Source organism: Ovis aries, chromosome 9 (genome assembly GCF_016772045.2).
Source record: "Ovis aries strain OAR_USU_Benz2616 breed Rambouillet chromosome 9, ARS-UI_Ramb_v3.0, whole genome shotgun sequence".
Classification (NCBI taxonomy): domain Eukaryota; kingdom Metazoa; phylum Chordata; class Mammalia; order Artiodactyla; family Bovidae; genus Ovis; species Ovis aries.
The window spans coordinates 13,939,699-13,960,301 of record NC_056062.1 but is presented as its reverse complement, the minus strand read 5'-3'; the positions used below and the strand labels follow the sequence as shown (position 1 = coordinate 13,960,301).

General features: G+C 64.4%; 2 protein-coding genes across 16 annotated transcripts in view; one reads left to right on the top strand and one right to left on the bottom strand.

The window, feature by feature from the left end:
- IQANK1 (IQ motif and ankyrin repeat containing 1) overlaps positions 1 to 6,737 on the top strand; it is a 30,491-nt gene extending 23,754 nt beyond the window's left edge. For both annotated transcript variants that reach the window (XM_042253962.2, XM_060393647.1), the window contains one exon: positions 73 to 6,737. In XM_042253962.2, the coding sequence (XP_042109896.1) occupies positions 73 to 376 (304 nt within the window). In that variant the 3' untranslated portion in view covers positions 377 to 6,737. The remainder of the gene's footprint in view (positions 1 to 72) is intronic.
- SCRIB (scribble planar cell polarity protein) lies at positions 637 to 20,553 on the bottom strand. 14 transcript variants are annotated; one of them, XM_042253947.1, is made up of 37 exons: positions 20,071 to 20,553; positions 18,794 to 18,911; positions 18,608 to 18,686; positions 18,429 to 18,518; positions 18,271 to 18,327; positions 18,121 to 18,184; positions 17,956 to 18,030; positions 17,740 to 17,884; positions 17,212 to 17,330; positions 16,846 to 17,045; positions 16,610 to 16,776; positions 16,400 to 16,530; positions 16,186 to 16,308; positions 15,202 to 15,369; positions 14,325 to 14,711; positions 13,619 to 13,681; positions 13,121 to 13,210; positions 12,642 to 12,719; positions 11,712 to 12,035; positions 11,543 to 11,623; positions 11,226 to 11,465; positions 10,820 to 10,930; positions 10,447 to 10,740; positions 10,167 to 10,352; positions 4,751 to 4,861; positions 4,622 to 4,669; positions 4,415 to 4,489; positions 3,517 to 3,576; positions 2,682 to 2,789; positions 2,430 to 2,589; positions 2,217 to 2,355; positions 1,931 to 2,116; positions 1,706 to 1,848; positions 1,591 to 1,628; positions 1,396 to 1,470; positions 1,134 to 1,185; positions 637 to 1,020 (listed from the first exon to the last, which is right to left on the bottom strand). In XM_042253947.1, the coding sequence occupies exons 1-37, from the start codon at positions 20,227 to 20,229 to the stop codon at positions 875 to 877; spliced, it is 4,890 nt and encodes a 1,629-aa protein (XP_042109881.1). In that variant the 5' UTR covers positions 20,230 to 20,553; the 3' UTR covers positions 637 to 874. The 14 variants fall into 14 exon arrangements, with proteins under 14 accessions (XP_042109881.1, XP_027829126.2, XP_042109875.1 ...); XM_027973325.2 differs by having other exon boundaries at positions 14,325 to 14,702; XM_042253941.1 differs by having other exon boundaries at positions 4,622 to 4,861.
- Between the last annotated feature and the right edge of the window lie 50 nt (positions 20,554 to 20,603).

The window sequence follows — 20,603 nt, the reverse complement described above, 5'->3', positions numbered from 1 at the left end:
GGGCAGGCACCCGGACGCCACACCCACTCCCGCCCCAGCCCTCACTGCCCTAGGCCTGCGCTGTCCTCTCAGGTTCGGGAAGCCGCTGGTGTTTGACTTGCGTGAGGTGGATCTGTTCCCAGCCGTGCAGCAGCAGCTGGAGGCGGTGCAGCCAGGCCTGGCGCAGGAGCTGCTGGGCCGCGGGCTGCTGGAGCAGGAGAGGTACCTGTCACTGCTGCGGCCGAGCGATGGGCCTGAGTATAGCCCCAACCAGTTCCAGGAGGCGCGCCTGCAGCACTTCCGCCTCTTCTTTGTCACCAAGGTTCGGTGGCCGCCGGCAGAGCAGCTGCAGGTCCTCCTGCCTGTGCGCGTGCAGCTGCCGGGCGGGGGCCTCTAGCAACCCGCCCCAATAAAGGGCCCGCCCCCGGGCGACGTGTGCGCGCAGTGCGCCTCCTCTGTGTGCGCGCACCACGCAGGGGAGGGGCCTTGGGGGTGGTGAAGGTAGTCCCCCAGCCTCCCTCCTACCGGGGGGCAGCCCAGTCTGGGTAAGCCACCTGGAGTCCTCAGAGTCCCCGCACCCGCTGCCCCCAGATCGGGAGGGACAGAGGGGCCCACATTCGTGTGCCAGCAGCTGGACAGAGTAAGACGGACCAGATGTAAAACGTAGTCAATTTTATTCTCCTTAAACCACAAAATAGAGTCTTTGGTTGTACAAACATCACTAGTTACAGTCTCGCCAGGAGGTCCCGGCTGGGGAGGGCGCCGTTAGTCAGTGGCTAGAACTCCTCAGGGGACCTCTTTAAAATGCTACCGGCCAGGTTAAAAGACTCGGGGCAAGGGTGGTGTTGGCGCTGGCAGGGCCCCCACCCCAAGTCAGGGGAGGCACCCCGCCCCTCTAGGAGGGCACTGGGCCCAGGCCTCGGCGCCCTGGCCGCATGGCCCGGCGGCTGCTGCATAAGGCTACCTCCTCGGGACCCGCGGAGCCTGGAGAGGGCCTGCCCAGAAGCACCATGGCCACCTCTCCGTCCTCCTCTGGCAGACCTGCAGGCAGGGGCAGGGAGCGAGTGAGCAGATGGGCCTGGCACCCTGGAGCATGGGGGCGCTGTCGGGGGGGTTGGGGGGGTGGCGGGGCCTGCCCTGGCCTGCCAACTCACCTGGGCTCGGACGTGGTTCCAAGGACCTCAGCTCCTCAGCGAAATCTGGGGACTGCAAGGGGGAGAATGGCTGGTCAGGGACTACCCAGACCTGCCTGAAGCCCCCCGTAGGAGCCTGGGTGAGTTCCTGCAGAGCCCTGGTTGGGGGGGAGGGGGAGGAACCAGGAGGATATGGAGCAGGGGACAGGCTGGGAGACAGGCTGAGCGGAAAGCGGCAGGAGCCGGTCATGGCGTCCTGCAGAAGGGCCGGAGGGCCCGGTACCTGCATGTCATAGACAGGTCTGGAAGAGGGGAGGGCAGCAAACACCCTGTAGTCAAACTTCCTCCCAGACAAGGCCTTGAAAGGACAGCGTGAGGAGAGAGGCAGAGAGTGTAAGAAGAAGAGAAGGTGGGAGTCTGGATCCCTGCCCTGCCAAGGGTGGAAGGCAGGGGAGGGCGGCAGCTGCTGGCTCCTCACCAAGCGTCCCGGGGAGGTGCCGGTCTGGGGGCCAAGGTCTGGAGGAACAAGAAGGGGTCGTCGGGAGAAGTCCGCGCCACAGGCTGGGCTCCCGCCTCCCGCCCGACCTACAGACCTTCCAAGGGGGTGGGTGACGGAGTAGGAGCAGGCGAGGGGGCCTCGGCCAGGCGCTCCAGAGGCCCCCGCTTGCTCCGGCCCTCCTGGGACTTGCTGAGGACCATCTGTGCGCGGAGGGCGTCCTGCTCCAGGGACTTCATCCTGTGGGCGGGCGGAGGGTGGGCAGCAGGTAGGCAGCGCGAGGGGCGCAGGCAGCGGAGGGCAGGGCGGGACAGGGCCTCACCTGGCTGCCCTCCAGAGCGCCCGCTTCTCCGCCTCCAGGGCTCGGCGCTCTGCGGGAGACAAGGCCCGCTCTGGGGCCGGCAGCTCGGGGCTCTGCATGCGGAGCCGCTCCTGGTGGCGCCGCTCGGCCTTGGCAGTCCGCACCGGGGCACTGCCTCCCTGCGGCGGGGGAGATGCGGGGCCGAGCCTGGGCCGGGCGACAGGACAGGAGGGCCGGGTGGAGGGGCGCCGGGCACAGGTGGAGGGGCGCTGTGGGCAGGGGCTGAGGCGGCCCTCCCCAGCCTCACCCTTCCGCCGTGGGGCCCTGGCCGGCCCAGGGCGGCTCCTCTTCGGGCTCCTCGTCCTCGGGAGCATCGGCTTCCGGGCGCTCCGTGTCGGCCACCACCTCGCGCAGCATCTGCGCCCTTTTCTGCTGCAGCTTGCGGGCTACGGGGAGCGGCGGGTCAGGCTGGGTGCCGGCGTCCCCTGCCCCCCACCCCACCCCCGCGCCGCCTGCTCACCCTCCTCCTCCTGCATCTTCCGCAGGTCGTCAGCGCCCACCAGCGACACGCGCTTAGGGGGGCCCTCGGCCTGGGGCACCCGAACCTCTAGCTCGAAGTACTTCTGCCGCTCGCGAAAGGACAGCTGCTCCGGCGAGGCCGTGGGCCCGGGCGTGGGGGGCTGGGGGAAGCACGCCCTCAGACCCGGCCCCTCGGGTGTCACACCCTCGCAGGCGCACGCAGCGGGGCACCTGAGGGCTGCCCACCACCTACCTGGGCAGGGGTGTCCAGGGGCGGGTGCAGGCCGGGCACAGCCGCGAACGTCCTATAGGCCTGCTTCACATTGGCTGGAAGCTCAGCAGGGGAGGGCGGGGAGGGGGGCTGGGGACCGGGTGCAGTGAGCTGAGCAGGGACAGCTGTCCCTGCAGCACCGCCCACCCCGCCACCAGCTGTCCTTGCTGACTGCCCCCACCCCTGTCCCCCGGGTCAGGGCACTCGGGCTGGGGACCACCTCTGCCCCTGGGGGCCGGGGAACCCCGCCGGGGAACCCCTTGGCCAGGCCTGAGCCAGTGGCTGGATCACCCCAGGCTTTGTCTGCAAAGGGGTTCAGGTGAGGGGTGTGAGGGATGGGGTGGGGGGAGAGAGATGGCGCCAAGGTGGGCAGCTGGGTGCCCAGGAAGCGAGGCCAGCACTCACCCATCTGCTGTCTGTTAGGAAGGGGCAGAGGCTGGGCGCTGAGCTCCAAGCTGGCACTTCAGTGTCTGCCCCAACCCTGCCACCAGGCCTGGCCCTCCCCATGCAGCAGAACCGAGGAGCCTCTGCAGGCAGGTGGGGGGCTCGGGGCAGGGTGGAGTGGCCCCCGGGAACTCCCAGGCATGAAGACAGATGGGGGCAAAACCTCCAGGCACTGGGGAAGGCTGCCCTGACCCCCATTCCCCTCTACCCAGGAGGCCACAGGGAGCTCCCCAGCCTGTGATACCAGCCAGCTGGGCCAGGAAGGGGCCTGCAGGCCATACCCCTGTGGGATGGCAGCTGGGGAAGGCGTGTGCCCTGGCACCCTCCCCAGAGGAGCGGACTCTGAACACAGCACCCCACCATGTGTACTCACCTGCTGGTGGCCAGGGGAGCAGGGGGCCTCAGCCATCTCTCCACTTGCCGCAGGCAGCACCTGGAAGAGCCGAGAGGCGGGTGTGGGGAGGGTTAGGCAGGGCTGAGGGCCCCGAGGAGGAGGTGGGGAGTTGCCTGCCTCAGTAGCACAAAGGCTAGTCCTCAACGCCCTGACCTGAGCAGCCCTGAGACATCTGAGATGGATGGGCTGGGCTGGGCTGGGCTTCTCCCGGGTGGGGTGGCCACCCTCCCTGTGAGCCTCAGAGGCCCGTCAGCCAGGGAGGCCCGGCCCCTGCGAGCCACCCCCAAGCTGTGCCCTTTTCTGAGAGAGGACACTGGGCCCCCTCCCCTCCTGGGGGCTTCCTACTCTTGCCTTGTGGGGCTGAGCACAAAGCCCCTTTACAGGCTCACTCAGCCCCCAGCTGGCACAGCCCTCCCCACCAGCTCTGCGGGGTCTCCCAGCAGCAGCTGACGCTGGGCAGCCCGCCCTCCAGGGAAGGGGTAAGAACCACAGGCCTCCGCCCAGGGCCCTGCCCGCACTGCAGCACTGGCCCTCCTCCCACCACGCTCCCGCGGTGGCCCCTGGGCCCACACAGCCCTCTGCTCTGCCTTGAGTCTGCCTCTGAGAGGTGGGGGGTGGGTGGCAGTGGGTGCATCACAGCTAGGCTCGGGTGGAGCAGGACAGACGTGTGCCAGGGGGGTGGCGCTCCAGCTTGGGCACCCCAGCCAGTCCCTGTCCCACTTGAGGGCCCTTTAAGGGCCTCAGCCCTCTCCCCAGGGGCAGGATCCTGGCAGAGCTCTGTCCTGCAGGGCCTCAGGTGAAGGGAAGGAAGACAGGGGTAGGACTGATGGACAAGTGGGCAGAGGCCGGAACAGGGGTGTGACAACCAGGGACTGACCCTCTGCATGCTGCCAGCGCCAGGGGTGGCGGCCAGGGCTCGGCAGGCTGGCTTCAGGCTCTCTGGGCTCCGACCCTAGGGGGCAGAGTGGACACAGGGCTGCCGGGGCCGTGCTTGCCAGAGTGCGGGGCGGGCAGCCAGGCCCAGGGACGCTGGGCTGTGGGGGGAGGAGCCCGCCATGCGGGGCGGGAGGGCCTGGGCACTCACCGTGGCCTCCGGGCCCCACAGTGGGATCTGTCCGGGCAGCTCCTTCTCCTGTGAGCAGAGGAGACAGTGGTCGGGGCCGACGGCCTCAGGCTCCCAGCCCAGGGGCTGCTGGCTGCGGGCGGCTCTGACCTTGCCGGAGCCCTCGGGGCTCAGCTCCCGGTCGATGGAGGAGATGCTTTCCAGGCTGTTCCGGCGGCCAAGGCCAGCCGCAAAGGGGTTGGCGATGATGCCTGGGGACACCTGCGGGGGAGGTGAGCCGCTGGGGTGGGCTCTGCTCGCTCAGGACTCCAGGCCACCACTGCCTCCGTGCCCAGGGCACCCACAGGTCGCGTCTGCACACCATGCTCCTGAGGATACGGCGATGCAGAGCACCAGGCGAGAGAGGTCGGCCCTGGACACGCACCCCGGAGCACAGAACCGACAAGGTGATGGGGCGACAGTGAAGTGCCCATGGCACAGAGCGGAACTGAGGCCAAAGTCCCAGTGGAAGGAGGCCGACAGACTCCTGACATCAGAAAAGGCCGTTTAAAGGAGGAAGAGTTGACTGTGGTGTTGACCGGAGTGATGACGACAGCAGACGTGAACACGCGCTTCTCCACCGTAAGCGAATGTCAGGACGTGAAAGGTGCCTGCTCACAGGCACAGCCCAGCCCCCGAGCGGTCCTGAGACCCTGACAGCCAGGAACACGCCTGGCGCCCATATCCCGGCTCCTCAATAGCCCTGTCCACTAAGGGAACCAGTGCTCCTTGGAGAAAGAAGGTATGGCAAAGTGTGAGGTGACCCCAGACTTTCTGCTGTGCTAGAAAGGAGGCTGCCTGAGGGAGGCGGGTGATGTGAACAGGGCCCCGGGCCAGCCAGAAGCCCTCTTGTCAGCTCCGTCTGGATGGCTGCAGCACCAGATATCAACAGCAGCAGTGACAACTCTCACCACGAGATAAAACGGAAAATCTGTGCTAAGGAAGTCAGCCGCCCAGCGCCTGTGGAAGGAGCAGTGGGGAGGGCACACGACTGCCCTGGGGCTGATGAGGAGCTCGAGGAGGAGCGGGCTGCTGCACTCCCCAAGCACCCGCACAGCACCTGTTAGTTTCTGGGGGAAAGCATCACCTGGTGGGGTGACCCAGAGACGCCCCCATGCAGGCACCACCCGTGGGTCTGGTGGGAGGCCCTCCAAGACAGTGTCAGCTCTGTGATAACCCTGCCAAAATGCAGCCACTGCAGCTCGTCCTGAGGAGGCACTGGACAGACCCCCAGTGAGCACCATCCATGCCATGATGGCCTGTGCTCACCTGAAGTTCCAGGCCAGGCTGGGAAACAGCCAGATGCCCACATGCCTTGTGGCTCTAAAGGTCGCCTTGGACCGTTGGTGGGAGGCATGCAAGGCCTTTGAGTGAGAGGTCCTGTCTACTGTTCTTGACACTTTTCAACTCTAAAACTGTCACTACTTTATCTACTTACTTCTATCTTTCAAAACAGAAATAACAGCAGGAGAAACCGCACTAATGCAGATGCTGGCCTGGGGGCCACCGAGAGGGGATTCAGACTCCTGGAGGGCTGTGTTCACAGCTCGCAAAGGTTTAGCATGAGCAGAGGTTTGTCCTGCCGACCGCAGGGTCTTCGCTCCCCAACTGGAGGCTGACCTGGTGACGCGGCAGGGAGTGCGCCGTGTCCTACCCTCCGGACCGCCGGGGAACTCCCAGGAAACTCCGCTTTTAAAGTCATCTTTAAGAACTGAAAACGAGTTCTGGGCTTCCCCGGTGGCCCAGTGGTTCAGAATTCACCTGCCAGTGCAGGGAACACAGGCTCGATCCCTGCTCCAGGAAGATCCCACAGCCGCAGAGCAGCACCAGCTGCTGAGCACGGGGTCTAGGGTCTGTGCTTCCCGACACGAGACGCCACCTCAGTGAAAAGTCTGTGCAGCAACCAGACCAGCGCAGCCGAAAATAAAACTCAGACAAAAATAAGCCTGACTGTATGACAAGCTGGCAGTAGGACAATACGGAGAATCGTTTCCCAGTGACGTGACATAGTGTTTTGACTGTACCTCCTAAGTGGGTAAATCCTAAGGACATAAAGAAATGTTAAAATGCTATTAATAAATACTAGTAATAACATTGATATGGCTTTTTGAAATCAATAATTATAATATCACTTAATTTAATAAAATGACTTTTAAGATGAGAAAAAGAAACAAAGATAAAGTCAAAAGAATCAAAGCCTCCTGTCCTTAAGCACTGGTTGAAAGTAACAACCTCACGGATTTTTTTCCCCCTAGAAACCTGCCTCCCGAGGACCCGTATGCTGCAGAGGCCCAGGAGCAAGGCCACAAGGACCAGCCAGTGATGGTCTGAGCCCCACGCCAGGGCTGAGGCAGGAGACACAGGGATGCCTGGGTGCACCATCAGGCTGGCGTGTCACCGGCTTGTCACCGCGGTGCCCACGCAGGCACCCTGCCTCACGAGGACCACAAAGACCAAAAAGCAGTCACCATGGGGGCTTCCAGGGCAGCCACTTGTTATTTAAAAATCGACCAATGAAAGGAAAGAATCAGAGTGTTTACCACACATCTCCTGTGCAAAATCTTATTTTAGGATAAAAAGTAGCTGATAAAGTTTCTTCTTCACAGAAGGGTCATTAGAAGGACTGAAAACACTAGATGAGCAAGGAGTAACTGAGGCAGTCTTCCTTCGATCAGTAATCAAGGAAACATGGAAAAGAAAGGCAGTCTTGATCAAAATCCAAAAGGTGGTTTTTCTGAGAAGGCTGCTAAAATACACAAAACTTTGGTAAGTGTGATGGGGAGGAAGAGACGGCAGAAACCAGATCAAGACGGTGATGTGACCACAGAAATGGAGGGAGGAGAGAGAATGTTCTGGACCTTGCCCCAAACATGCTAAGCACCAGTCAGCAAGCTCTTCGAAGTGCACAGTGGCCCCTGCAGCACTGCCACCAGCTAGCCACCAGGCCTGCCCGCCTGTGCGGGGCCCTGGGTCAGCGGCCAGCACAGCAAGGACAGGCAGGTCCTGATGCCAGCCCGCCGCCTGCCGTGCAGAGGTTGGGGAGGACGCCAGGGCACAGCTCATGCGAAGACGCGCTTGCAGAACCCAAAGTTTGGAGAGATAGCTGTGAACCCTGATTCCTACAGGAGTTGAAGGGGTCACCACAGAAGCAGCAGGTGGGCTGAGGTTAACAGAAATGGGGCCGGGTGGATGACTGGCGTCCTGAGGGATACATGTCGCCCCTTTTTCTTTCAAGCACCGAGCTAGCTGGAGGAAACCTGTGGGCTGCACCTCACAGTACTTGCACAGGGCTGTAACAGCCATCAATGAAAGGACTCCAGAAAACTCAGCACTCATTTCAGAGAAAATTCTTACAGGTTATAAATGGAAACAGCCGTCCAAGTTTAAAAGAATGTTATATAAACTACCGCCTCCAAGTCGGCACAAGGCAAGGTCACTGTCCACCATCACCAGGTTCCAGGGGGGACGGAGGAGCCTGACCTCCCAGGAAAAGGGGACCTGCAGCCACCACCTGGGCCTCAGGGCTTCCTCCTGGAGATGCAACAAAGTCACTGATGAGAATCAACAAGGAAGCAAGAGCAACCTAGGAATGTGCCTGGAGAAACATTACTCACACAGTCGCAGAGCTCAAAGTTAACCCCGAGCTCCCAACCAACTTACAGAACTGGCAGGTCCATTTGGAAGAGAAAACACACGAAAATAGACCAAAACTGTCGAAAGGAGAAAAACAGTGGGTGACTTCACCAGTTAGGTCTCCTGAAACATACTCTAAAGTGGCCACACCGAGGCCAGCAGCACTGGCTCAAGAACACGGCCGGCTCCCGGGGCCAGGGGATGCAGATCCAGCCTACGAGGGAAGTCAGATCTCCCCCGATCGCTGGGAGAGTGACGGACGGTCCAGTGCATTCCACTGGCACGGAAGATCCACTTGCTTGAGAAGCAATTCCAGGAGATTGTAGTGCTCTGTTTTCTAAAAAATAGCTTTGACAATCTTGCCCCAGAGAGGGTTTTTATCATCCAAATCCAAATCCAGACATTATGAGGAAGGTTAGACAACGTCACATGTCTCCATGTTTCTATAACCCCAGAGAAGCCATTGTGAAGGAGCGAAAGACAAAGCCCACTCATGCCCTACGCAAAAAGACAGAAGCTTACAACGCAAAAGACGAACTGCGAGTTAAGTGAGTCACACGTCAAAGGAGGCCAGGTCCAAGGAGACAAGCCTGAGGCTGGGCGGGGGTGGGAGACGGGGCAAGCCTGCGGCCTCAGGCCCAACACCCCTTCTTCCAGGGTGCTATCCTGCAGAAAAGCCCCCAAAAGCATCAAGACAGGCTCTGAGCACTCTGGTTGGAAACACAGCACAGACAAAGCAACCCAGGGAGAGACGGCCAGACAGTCAGAAGAGCCCGGCGAAGCCTCTGTAACGCTGGGGAGACACCCACTCTGCTCTTCGCCCTGGAATGTATTTACTCTCTTTGTACTGCAACCTTAAAAATAAGTACACGTGCTGACCGAAACATGTACGGTCATACTTTAAATGAGAAAGCAGAAGACACGGCCCTCTCTGGAAAACCTGAGCAAGGTTCTTCACCAGAAACAACAGGTTAGGGTTCCTGCAGGCACACAGGGATGTGGGCACAGAGACCAGCACAGGGGGTTCCAGAACCCAGGGTGTGGGGTCCCAGTCCAGCACCCAGGCAGGAGAAACAAAGACAAATGCACCATCCTTCCCAGTTCAGGAGACGACACACAGAAGGAGGGGGACCCCGCCTCGGCAGTGCAGGGACAGGGGCAGTAGGCTGCCGTCCCAGAGACCCACTGTAGCCCCATCCCCAGCAAGGAGGCCCTCAGGGAGCTGGCAGCTGCTGCGGGGAATGAGCCCCTGGAGGCGGGGGCTGGGGGCTGCTGCAAGAGAAGCGGCCCCCCTGGGCTGACGCTGGAAGCCCGGGGACAGCAGCAGCACAAGACAGCAGGGGCCCCCAAGAGGGCACAGCCAGGTCGGTGCAGGACACAGGCCAGACTGGACACCAGGCCTCTGCAGCCCAGTCCCGTGCCTGGCAGCCGACACTTCCTCTAGGGGCTGCAACAGAGAACCGCTGGGTTCCCACCCAGGCCCACCCAGGCGTTTGAGTGGGGACACGGGTCTGGGCCCTGAGCTCCTTACTAAGGGGCTGCCAGAAAGCAGGCCTGTGCCAGGCCAGCGTGGCGGGGCCCAAGGGTTTGCAGGCGGGCTGTGTCCCGCTCTGGGCCGTCCTGCCCTGGCCTGGCGGCCCCAGGGCACAAATGCTGCTTGCCTGGTTCAACCTTTTCTTTGAAGACACGATCAGGCCTTCTGTACACATGCTCTGTCCCACCAGGGCCATGAGTGGGGCCGAAACAAGGGCCTGGCACCGGCACCACATGGCTCCCCCAGGTCTGACTCGCAACGGCCAAGCACGTCCTGGCCCTGGTGCACCAGGACCCTCCCGGCCACAATGGGGGCGGGACGCAGTTCCTGTGGCCAAGCGCCGGCCGGGCGGGCACTGACCTCGGGGGTGGCAGCGCTGGTGTCGAAGCCGTCGCAGACCAGCACGGTCAGGGTGTCACCCACGCTGCGCAGCAGCTGCACGGCCTCTCCGTGCGTCAGACCCAGCAGGCTCTGCTGGTTCACCTCCAGCAGCCGCAGTCCAACCCGCAGCCGGCCATCTCGCCCAGCTGCTCCCGAGGGGCTCACCTGCAGGGAGACCACCGCGCTCAGGACCAGCCCCGGACCTGGGCCCCTCCCTGCCTGAGAAGCCCACGGGGCAGGCGGGCGAGGGGGAGCTCACCTTGGAGATGAAGATCCCCTCATCGGTGGGGTCGCAGGGGTTCCCGGCATGGCCCTTGGCGCCCCCACGGATGCTGATGCCCAGCCTCTCCCCAGGGGCCTTCTGGATGCAGAGCTCCCGCATGCCCGGGGGCGGTGGGTCCCTCCGCACGAGCAGCACCAGCTCCAGGCAGGGCCGGAGCAGGGCGCTGACTGCTTCCTGGTGCGTGGCCTCCCGCACGTCCTGCCCGTTCACTGCCAGGATGCGGTCCCCGACCCGCAGGCCACTGCGTGCAGCCAGGCCCCGGGGGAGCACCTGTGGGGGGAGGGCCGGGCGCCATGGGCAGGGGGCTGGGCCCCCCTGCACCCCAAGACGCCCACGGGGCCTGCTCTACCTTGGAGATGAACACGCCGGGCTCCCGGACACCGAACGGGTGGCTGGAGTGGTCGGAGCCCCCAACGATGCTGAGCCCCAAGGGGCCCCCTGCTCTGGGCAGACAGATCTCCTGGGAACATGGAGGAACAAGAAGGGTGGCTGGAACAAGCCAAACATTAAAGGAAGGCTTCCCAAGCGCAGTGGATGTGTGAGACCCGGGAGCCCCACCACAGGGAGGCCGTGTGACGGTGCAGAGAAGACTGCAGGGGGAGGGAGCCCCTACGGAACGACGCCGTGTCCTGGAGCCTGCGAGGACAGGGCCAAGGCCCTGTTCTCCCTCCAGCGGGGCCGACAGCCACACCTAGAGCTGTGCAGCTGTGGAGAAGGGGGCTGGCTGGTGGGCAGGGCCAGGGCTGTGGTCTCACCTCCACTGGGTACGGCCCCTCCAGGGCAGCGGCCAGCAGACCAGAGGGCAGCCTCAGAGGCCCGGGCTCCCCTGGGGTGGCAGGGGCAGCAGTAGGGGGCAAGGGGGAGTGGGGGGGAGGGCTCGGGGCGAGGGGCCCCCCAGCCTCCCGCTCCAGCAGCAGGGCGATGGTGGGCGAGGCGGCGGTCAGCAGGGAGACGGCGTGGTCGTGCCTGGCCTCAGTCATGTCCACCCCGTTGATCTGTAAGAGTGCAGCCCATCAGACAGCGCCAGGAAGAGGGGTTCATGGGTGCTGGGCAGGCCTACCGCCGTACTCACGGAAAGGACTCGGTCGCCGACCTGCAGGGTGCCTGCCCGGTGGGCAGCGCCCCCCTCAGCGATGCGGGAGATGAAGATGCCCTGAAGGGGGGATGACGAGTGGGTGTCCGCAGGCTGGCCAGGCCTGCCCCCCACCCCGCCCTGGCCCTGGCCCTGGCCCCAGCCTTACCCCGTCACCGGCCCGGTAGGGTGTGGAGCCTTTCCCACCTGCAATGCTGAAACCCAGCCCCTTTTCACTGCGCACGAGACAGGCCACGTGGCGCTGGCGGGGTGGCCCGGGGGGCTCGGGCGGGAGCAGGGGCAGGCGCAGGCTGCCCCCGCGCCGCTCCCGCGGGCTGTAGTCATCCTCGGGCCGCAGGGCTGTGACCGTGACCGCGTTCTCAGGCTCCACCATGCGCTCCCGCCACAGCCGCATGTGCACGGTGGTACCCGCCCCGCGCAGCGCCTCCACGGCCTGCTGGTGCTCCGCTTCCTGCAGGGCCACGCCGTTCACCTGCCACACGGCACTTGTCAGCCTGCCCTCTGCAGGCGGGCTGGCTGAGCGGGCACAAGCCACAGCATGCCAGGGGCTGCTGCCCCCCTCCCTGTGGGTACCGGCTACCTATCTGGGCAACACAGGGCTAGGAGGCCCACTGTCGAGGAAGCAGGAGACTCCCCTGCTAGGTCACAGCACCCAGTCCTGGCGCCCCTGCCCCGCACACCTGCTCCTTATCTGAGCAGTCCTGGTGAGGATGCCCAGGGGTTCTACGCCTCTGGTCCTGCCCCGCGCTCTCTGAGCTGCTGGGACACAGCAGCCCCTCCGTCAAGTGAGTGCAGGGTCACTTCCTCCTGCCCCCATCCTCCAGAGCAGACTGCCCTGACTCCCCGACAGGCACGTGGGCTCCAATGCTCCCTGCCCAGATGCGGGTTTCTGTCTCGGACTGACCTCCGGTCTACACGGAGCTCTAGCTTATGAGCTCCATGCCTCACAGGGGTCTCATGCTTGGGGCTCTCAGGAGGAAATGGGCACCCCCTTTCTGGAGGGGAGGCAGCCCAGCACCAAAAGTGGGACTGAGAGGTCCCAAGGGTGTGCACTTCACACGGTGGCCGGGGGGCTCACCTCGAGGAGCTTGTCGCCTACTCGGACCCCAGCCCGAGCCGCAGGGCCCTCCTCAGACACCCGGGAGATGAAAATGCCCTGCAGGACAGACAGAGACAATCCAAGAACGTCGGCGGATGCCCTTCCAGAGAGAGGCCCTCAGCAGCTGTGCAAGGCCCAGAAGCCCCCCAGTCAGGGCTGCAAAGACACCCCAGGGTGCAGGAAAGGCAGAAGTGGGCCTGCAGTGGTCAGACAGCCTGGGTGTGGGCTGCTGTGGGGTCCCAGGCATCAGGGAGTGAGGGTATAGGTCAGTCCCGGGAAGTCTGACGCACACACAGCACAAGAGGCGCCGGTGAAAGGGAGGTGAGGCTGAAAGAGACGGCGGGCAGACCGGCGGCCCTGACCGTCCTCTACGACGCTGCCCCCAACCCCGGCCTCCAGGACCTCGTGTGCTGCCGGGGCAGGGCCCACGGGCAGCACAGGGTGGGGTGGCTCCTCACCTCGTCATCTCCCTTGTAGGGCGTGGAGCCCTTGCCACCCGCAATGCTGATGCCCAGGCCCCCCGTCTGCCGCACGATGGTGAGCGTCAGCTGGAAACAGAACAGACATGCTGTGTCCAGGGAGGGCTGAGGGGCCAGAGCCTGGTCCCCTCCGGCCACCAGCCGCCTCTCCCAGGGCCGGCTTGGGCCACAGAGGAGCTGACGAGGTGGGGGCTGCCAGGCTCCAGGGAGCGCAGGCAGAGGGAGTGCTCTCCTGTGGGTGACGGGGGCCTTCCAGGGCTGGAGCGTCGGAGGAGGGGGGCACACCCTGCACCTCCTCCAAGATCGGCCACCCCTGCCTGGAGGCCGGTGCCTGTGGGTCTAGCGGGCACCCCAGACCCTGGCTCTGAGTTTGGGGAGGAGGCCTGAGCAGCAGCGGGAAGGAGACGGAGAACCCGCAGCCCGAGAGCAAGGCCCGCGAAGCCCGGGGCAAGAGCACAGCAGCAAGCGAGTACAGACCTCTTCCTCCTCAATGCGAGCGGGCTCTATCAGCAGGTTATTGGCCTGGTCAAACGACACCCCCTGTTAGGACAGGACCAGCAAGGACATGCAGGTCAGCTGCCGCCCGGCCCCGCCACCTCCTTGCCCAGCCCCGCCATGAGCAAGAAAGAGAGAGAAGACCACACCAAGCTCCCACAGCCTGAGCGCCTGGCCCTTCCCGCCTGGGTCTGGTACTGCCCCCAGGCAGGGGGTCCCCTCAGGTCAGGAGGCCTGGCTGCTGCTGCCGACCTGCCAAGTGGGCAGGCTGGGCCGGTGCCAGGTGGGCCTACGCCTGGCTGTGCCAGCTCTAACTGTCCAGACCCACCCAGCCGCCATGGCACCAGGCTGTCTGCGCTCAGCACAGAACCACAGACACGTCAGACATGGGGCTGCTGCGGGGCGGGGCATCCCATGAAGACAGGGGCCTGTGAGAGCCAGCCCTCCAGAGGCTAGGGCAGGCAGAGGGGCCTGGGCAGAGGCGGGAACTGCCAGGGGCTTGGGACGGGGCTACAGGGCCAGCACGGAGCTTGCAACTGAGTCAGCACCCAGCCTGCAGAGGAGAGTGGGGAGCTGGGGACAGGCATCTCCCATGCCAGTTGCCTCAAGAGTCGCCTGGGACCCACGCCAGTGTGGACCAGGGGGCCCGGCTAGCTGGGTTCAGGCTGGCGTGTGGGGCCAGACCCACCTTGACAGAGGGTGCAGAGGCCACTGCCTTCTCCTCCTCTGCTGCCACCGCCGCCTCCCCCTCCTCTTCCTCCTCAGCCTCGTCGTCTTCCTCCTCCTCTTCCGCTCGCGGAGCCCAGGACATATGGGGGCCGTTGTGCCAGCTCCCAGCCCCCACTGGGCCCTCACTGTCTGGCGGTGTCCCCTGCAGGAGAGCCACCACGGCCTCGGGCTGGGGCAGCTTGGAGATCTTGAAGTGCTTCTTGTAGTGGGGTGTGTCCTTGCGGATGAGCCTTTGTCTGCCCCCTGGCAGGGGCCAGGGCGCCTCTGGCTGGCCCTCCTCGCTCTCGCCGTCCTCCCTGGGCAGGAGCAGCGTGTCCTCCGCGAAGCGCACAGTGGGCTGTGAGAGCTGAGCATGAGAACTAGGCTGGCCCACCCCCAAGCGCAGGGCCCAAGGCAGCAGACAGGCGCTGAGAGGGCCTGCTGCTCAAAGAACAGGGACAAGTAATGAGCCAGCGAGGGGCACGGAGCAGTCAGGGGGAAGAGCGGGCTCGGGGGCTGGGAGGCTCTGCCCACCGTGCTCTCAGCAGCCTGAGGCGGGGCTCCAGCAGGACTGTGAGGAAGGCCCTGGTGTCTGGGAATGTTCCAGAGGGGAACGTGTGGTAGCGTGGGTGGGCAAGGCCCAGTCCAAGCCGGCCTTGAAGTGAAGACCCTCCTCCCCCTGCCCTCGCCCGGCCTGGGGCCGCCTGACTCCTGCTGGGCGCCTCACAGGGAAGTGTGCACCTGGGGGCCCACCTGAGAGCGCCGACTGGTGCTGCCTGCACGCGTGCTTGGAAAGGAGGCGGGGTGGGAGCCGGCAGGCCCGCCCCTGAGGAAGCGGCCCCCAAGGCCAGTCTCACCTCCTCGTAGGTCTCCTCCATGACCTCCTCCTGGGTGGCTGGCACGGGTTCCTGCTGGCTCAGCCCCTCCTCCTCGGCCAGCGGGCCCTCAGGCTCGCCCTGGGAGGCTGTGCCGGCAGACAGGTGTGAGTCTGCACTCAGGCCAGACTCAGTGCTCAGCCTCTTCTCCTGTGGCAGGGGAAGGCAGTGGGTTGGGCTACCCCTGGAGGATCCCACATTGCAGGATGCACCCCAGGCCTCCCTGCTGCCTGACCACAGAGCCTCGGGAGCTTCCCCTCCTAGCTGCCCCCATCCTGCAGGAAGTCTGTGCTCATCCTCTGGGGTGCCTGCCGTCCCACCCCTAGGGAAGCCACACTTCCAGCTTCAACAGCTGTGGATACACAAAGCCACCCTTCTGTGGTTTGAACCCTCAAGGCTTATTCCAAAAAAATCACAAGGGCAGGGGCTGATAAGTCCCCGAGCAAACGCCAGCTCGAGGACGGGCAGGCGCCCCAACCAGCATGAGCATGCTTCGCGGATCAGCGAGGGCAGCTTCCCGTGGGTGGCTGTGTACTGCAGACATAGGTCCTGCCCCAGGCACCAGGCACCATGCTGTACCCAGGGGTCCTGAGCTAGCGGAGCTGGGCCTGCCTGACTCTGAACAGCCCCCTTCATGGAAGCTGACAGTGTGGGTGCCCTTGAGACGTGCCAGCCCACAGGCCCACTGCTCCAGCCCCTCCTGGCTCCTCACGGGCAGCTGCCCCACGTCCACGCCACATGGCTCTTGTGTCTGCCCAGTGGCCCTGGGTGGAGGCAGCCTACTCTGCAGAAGGCGCGTGCACTTGGCCCTGAGCTTCCCAACCAGCACCACAGCCTGGCTCCTCTCCTGGTGGGTTCCCCATGCCCACGCTGGCCAGAAGCCCCGCACCCAGCCTGGGGCTCCCACGGGAAGGCCTGTAAGTCAGGTGGCTGTCCCTCCCGTGGCCTGCTGGTCCCCATAAGCACCTCCTCAGAGAGCGAGGGTGGCATAGGGTCAGGCCTGCAGGAGGTGGCTTCGCTCCGGCGCTCCACACCCCTCTTCATCACCTTGAGCTCGCTGGGGTGTGGCGTAGCCCGACGCTGCAGGCCCTACAGTGGGCACAGGGGTGAGGGGCAGGTGGGGCAGGGGTCAGGCGGGGGTGGGGAGGCGGGAGCCCCCGGGGACCCCACCCCGCCATACCCGTTTCTCAGCAGCGGCTTCCTCTGGGTCGTCGTCGCCCACGGGGGCCTCCAGGAACTGGATGACGCTGACACGGCTGAGCGGGGCATCTCCCCAGCTTTCCGAAGGGCTGCTCTGCAGCCCAGGGTCCTCTGTGGAAGCGCGTGTCAGGGGGAACCCCACCCCGCCCCAGGCCCCGCCTCGCCCCAGGCCCCGCCCCCAGTGACCTACCGAGGCTGGGCAGGGGCTGCTGTGGCAGCAGGTAGCAGGTGAGCACCTTCTCGCCCGTCTGGGTGTCATCCTCAGTCTGGAACCGAAGCATGGGCTGCGCCTGGTTCTCCGCTAGCCACAAGGCCTTCAGGTTGAGGTGCGTGAGTGCGAAGGGCAGACTCTGCAGGCTGGGGGTGGGGGCGCAGTCAGCTTATGGAGAGTCAGGCCCAGCGCCGCGGGATGGGGGCGGCACTCACCGGTTGCCCGCCACATCCAGCACGTGTAGCTCAGCCGTGTGGGCGAGTTCTGGCGGCAGGACGGCCAGGCGGTTGTCCCTCAAAGAGAGGACGCTGAGTGCCACACAGCCCCCAATCTCAGGCGGCAGTGCCTCTAGGTGGTTGCGGTCCACGTTGAGGTTGGTCAGCTTGGTCAGTTTCCCCAAGGAGTGGGGCAGGGCCTGGCCGGGAGGAGTGAGGGTCAGAGACCAGCAGGAGCCCGAGGGTGCAGTCTCTGCCCTTGCTCTGGCCCCAACGAAGCAGATGTCTGGCTCCTACCACTCTGCACGTCTCCAGGTGCTCCCCCAGTCTCCCTGCCTCCCACACTAACTCTGAAACCGGCCCCACCGTCAGCAGGTTCTCAGTGAGGATCAGCTCCGACAGGTTCTCACAGTCCCCGATGGCTTCTGTCACCTCGCACAGGCGATTCTGGTCGACCTTCAAGATGGACAACTGCTTCAGCTGACCTGGCGTTGGGAAGATGCAGCAACAGGCTCAGTGGGGCCGGGAGCCTTGGACACTCACGAGACTGCAGCAGCCTGCGCTGGCTCAAAGATTCCTGCTTCTGCACTGTGAGACTGCTGAGACCTCAGCCTCCCTCCAGACGCGCGCTCACTGCCCCACCCTGCTGCCAACCGGAGCAAGCCCAGCGGCTCCTGGGTCCCCGGGCCCTCATCGTGCCCTCACGAGCTCACCACCAGCACTCGCCACTGCGCACTGCCTCAGCTCCTCAGGTGCTAGTACGAGTCGTGCCACTGTGGCCCAATGCCTCCCCTCCGCAGGGACGGGTCCCAGAACCCAGCAGAGCCAGGGCTCCTCGCCCCAGGACCCCGCTCAGCCTAGGTTCACACTAGCCACGCCCCTCCCAGCACTGACCAATGCCGTCTGGAAGCCGCTGCAGCAGGTTCTGTGAGAGCAGCAGGTCAGTGAGCAGCACCAGCCCCCCAAGCTCTGCAGGCAGCTCCTCCAGCCGGTTCTCTGACACATCCAGGCACACCAGGCGCCGCAGATTCCCAAGCTCCTGGGGGTGGGTGCAGAGGGTCAGGGGGAGGGACAGGACCAACGTGGGGTGGCAGCCACACCCTCACTCACCGGGGGCAGGGCCGATAGCTGGTTCCGGTCCAGCCACAGCTCCCGCAGGTTGGGCAGGGCTCCCAAGGTGTCAGGCTGCAAGAAGAGGCAGGACAGGGTGATGGCCAAGGCTCCCTTGCCCTGCCTGGCCCCGCCCCACCCATGACAGCCCCACCCTCTCCACACCAGCACTTCCAGATCGTTGCCTCCCAAATCCAGCTGTTCCAGCTTGACCAGGAAAGACAGGGACCTGCAGAGGAAACAGAGTAAGGTCTGTTGTGGCCAAATGGCCCATGGTCCCTGGGGCTAGCTGCCGGCAGGGGCGAGCTCACTCACGCAGGCAAGGACTTGAGCAGATTCTCCCGGAGCTCCAGGGTCACCAGGTTGGCGAGGCTGAACGAGACCAGGACAGAGTGTGAGAGGAGGCAGGATGGTGAGGAGTAGTGCAGGGACAGGGCTCGGCTGAGCCCCCCGCCCCGCAGGAAGGCACTCACTTGCCCACGTCCCCAGGCAGCGCCTGCAGGGACACATCATTCAGCGCCAGGTGAGCCAGACTGCGTAGCTGAGTGAAACCTTCAGGGAGCCTAAGGAGAGAAGAGGGTCCTCAGATGCCCAGGCCAGGGCTGCAGAACCCCCACGGCCCATGCCCAGCCCTGGTATGGCTACCACCCACCTAGACAAGGGGTTCCCACTGAAGTCAGCAATCTCCAGAGCTTTGCAGAACTTGATGCTCTCAGGGATCTCAGGGATGTCTGCGAGGAGAAAGGGGTCACCATGGAAAGATGCCCACAGCCTCCAGGAGCTCAAAGCTTTTCCTGCCACCCTCAGATGCCACCCCACGCCTGCCCCAGCTCCACACCATTCCGGGACACATCCAGCTCCACCAGCTGCATGAAGTTGGCCACCTCCGGAGGCAAGCGCTGGATCTCGTTGTCACTCAGGCCCAGCTTGCGCAGGTTCAGTAACCTAAAGAAGGGCTGTAGACAGGGGGTAGGGTCAGAGTGACAGGCCCTGTAGCGAGGGCCCCTCCCTGCTCCAGGCCACACAGGAATCCTGGGTCCTGTCCCATCACCCTGGTCTGCAGTAAGAAAAGCAACAAGATAAAAACATACACAGCTTCTCAAGCTTCTGACTCCTTGACTTTTGACACCTGGTCCTTTTGTGTTACCTCAGAGACACACCTCCCCACCCACCACCCCCCACATGCAACATTGCCAGCTGACCTACCTTACACACTCAAGTCTTAGTCTTAACTGAGAAATCACTTCCTTTCTCTGACCTGACGAGTCTCTGTTCCCTGCCCTTTGTGTTCCCTCAGGGCTCTACCTACCATCTGAATCACCTCTTCGACCCACCCAGCCGGTGGGCCCTCCAAAGCCTGCAGTAGTTTCTGTGACTGTACCCCAGCAACCAGCCCAGTCTGAGACACGGACAAGAATTTGGAAACTACCAAAAAAAAAATAGCGAAAACAGCAGGGGCCACAGATCTGCGTAAGGAGCCCTGGTCCAAGTTCTGGAATGAAGCCACACCCTCTGTGGCATGCAGCCCCCAGGCATTGGGCCACTTGGCACCCCATCTCCAAAAAGGAAATCCTTTTGTGACCTGCTTCCTTTAACCTTCTCTCCCAAGTGGCCTTAGAAGGAAAGCAAGCTGACGGGAAGAAACAAGGCAGTGAGAGGTAGGTGAACCACAGGCTGGTCAGGGACAGACACCATAAGAAGGCTCCCTCTGACCCCGCCCCAGCACCCTATAGGAAGAGAGCAGTCAGGACAGAGGCTGGGCTCCCCCTCCAGAGTAGTCCAGCAAGTTTGTATCCATCGGCCAAGCCGGTTAACCTTCCACCCCGATCTACCTCAAGCCCATCCACCTTCCCCGGCGGCTTTCCATCTGTAGCTCCTCCTCTAGGCTGTGACCATCCCCCCCACCCAGGCAGGTACCTGATGACCGATGCCACCTGGTGCCAGCGCCGGCGGTGGGTGAGGAGGGTGGGGCTGGCCAGTAAGAACCAGCAGGGCCGGCTGGGCGCTGCGGTGTCCCGCGCAGGCCAGGGCCGGCTGAGGGCTCGGAGGAGCGAACGGTCGCATCCATACTGACCCTGCCGACCTGGAACGAGGGCTGGGCCGGCGGCCACTCACCTTGGGCAGCTCGCGCAGCTGGTTGGCGTCGAGGAGCAGTTCCTCCAGGCTGCGGCTGTACCGATAGATCTCCTCTGGCACGGCCTGCAGCGAGCAGTGCCGCTTGTCCACCGACTCCACGTGCCGGTTGCAGCGCCAGAGCGGGATGCACTTGAGCATGGTGCGGGCGGGCGCGGGATCCGGCGGCGGGCGGGGGGCGGGGCTCGGCCCGCATGAGCGCCGGACCGGGGGAGAGGCAGGGGGCGGCCCGGGGCGGCGGCGGCGGTGGCGGCGCGCTGGGCCGGGCCCGCGCTCGGAACGCTCGGACCGCGGCGGCCTGGGTTGGGGGCGCGGCCCGGCCGGGGCTCAGACTCTCAGGACACGGCGGCGGCCCGGCATCCCGCCTGGCCCACTTGACCCGGTCCGTCCGCTCGCCCGCCGCCTATGCCGCAGTCGGAGACGCCTCCCCTGCCCGCCGGACTGCCCCGCCGACAACCGCCGGTCGCCGCGCAGCCCGCCGGGAAGCCGAGGCCCGCCCTCGCCGCCCCGAACTG

Bases quoted from the DNA above. Each gene is read 5' to 3' on its own strand.
- SCRIB (XM_042253941.1), bottom strand. From the start codon at position 20,229: ATGCTCAAGTGCATCCCGCTCTGGCGCTGCAACCGGCACGTGGAGTCG. The intron at 12,036-12,641 runs GTGAGCCCCCCG...GCCGTGTGGCAG, and splicing joins TAGGCGACAAGCTCCTCGAG to GTGAACGGCGTGGCCCTGCA. The intron at 10,931-11,225 runs GTGAGACCACAG...CCATGTTCCCAG, and splicing joins AGGGGCCGTACCCAGTGGAG to GAGATCTGTCTGCCCAGAGC.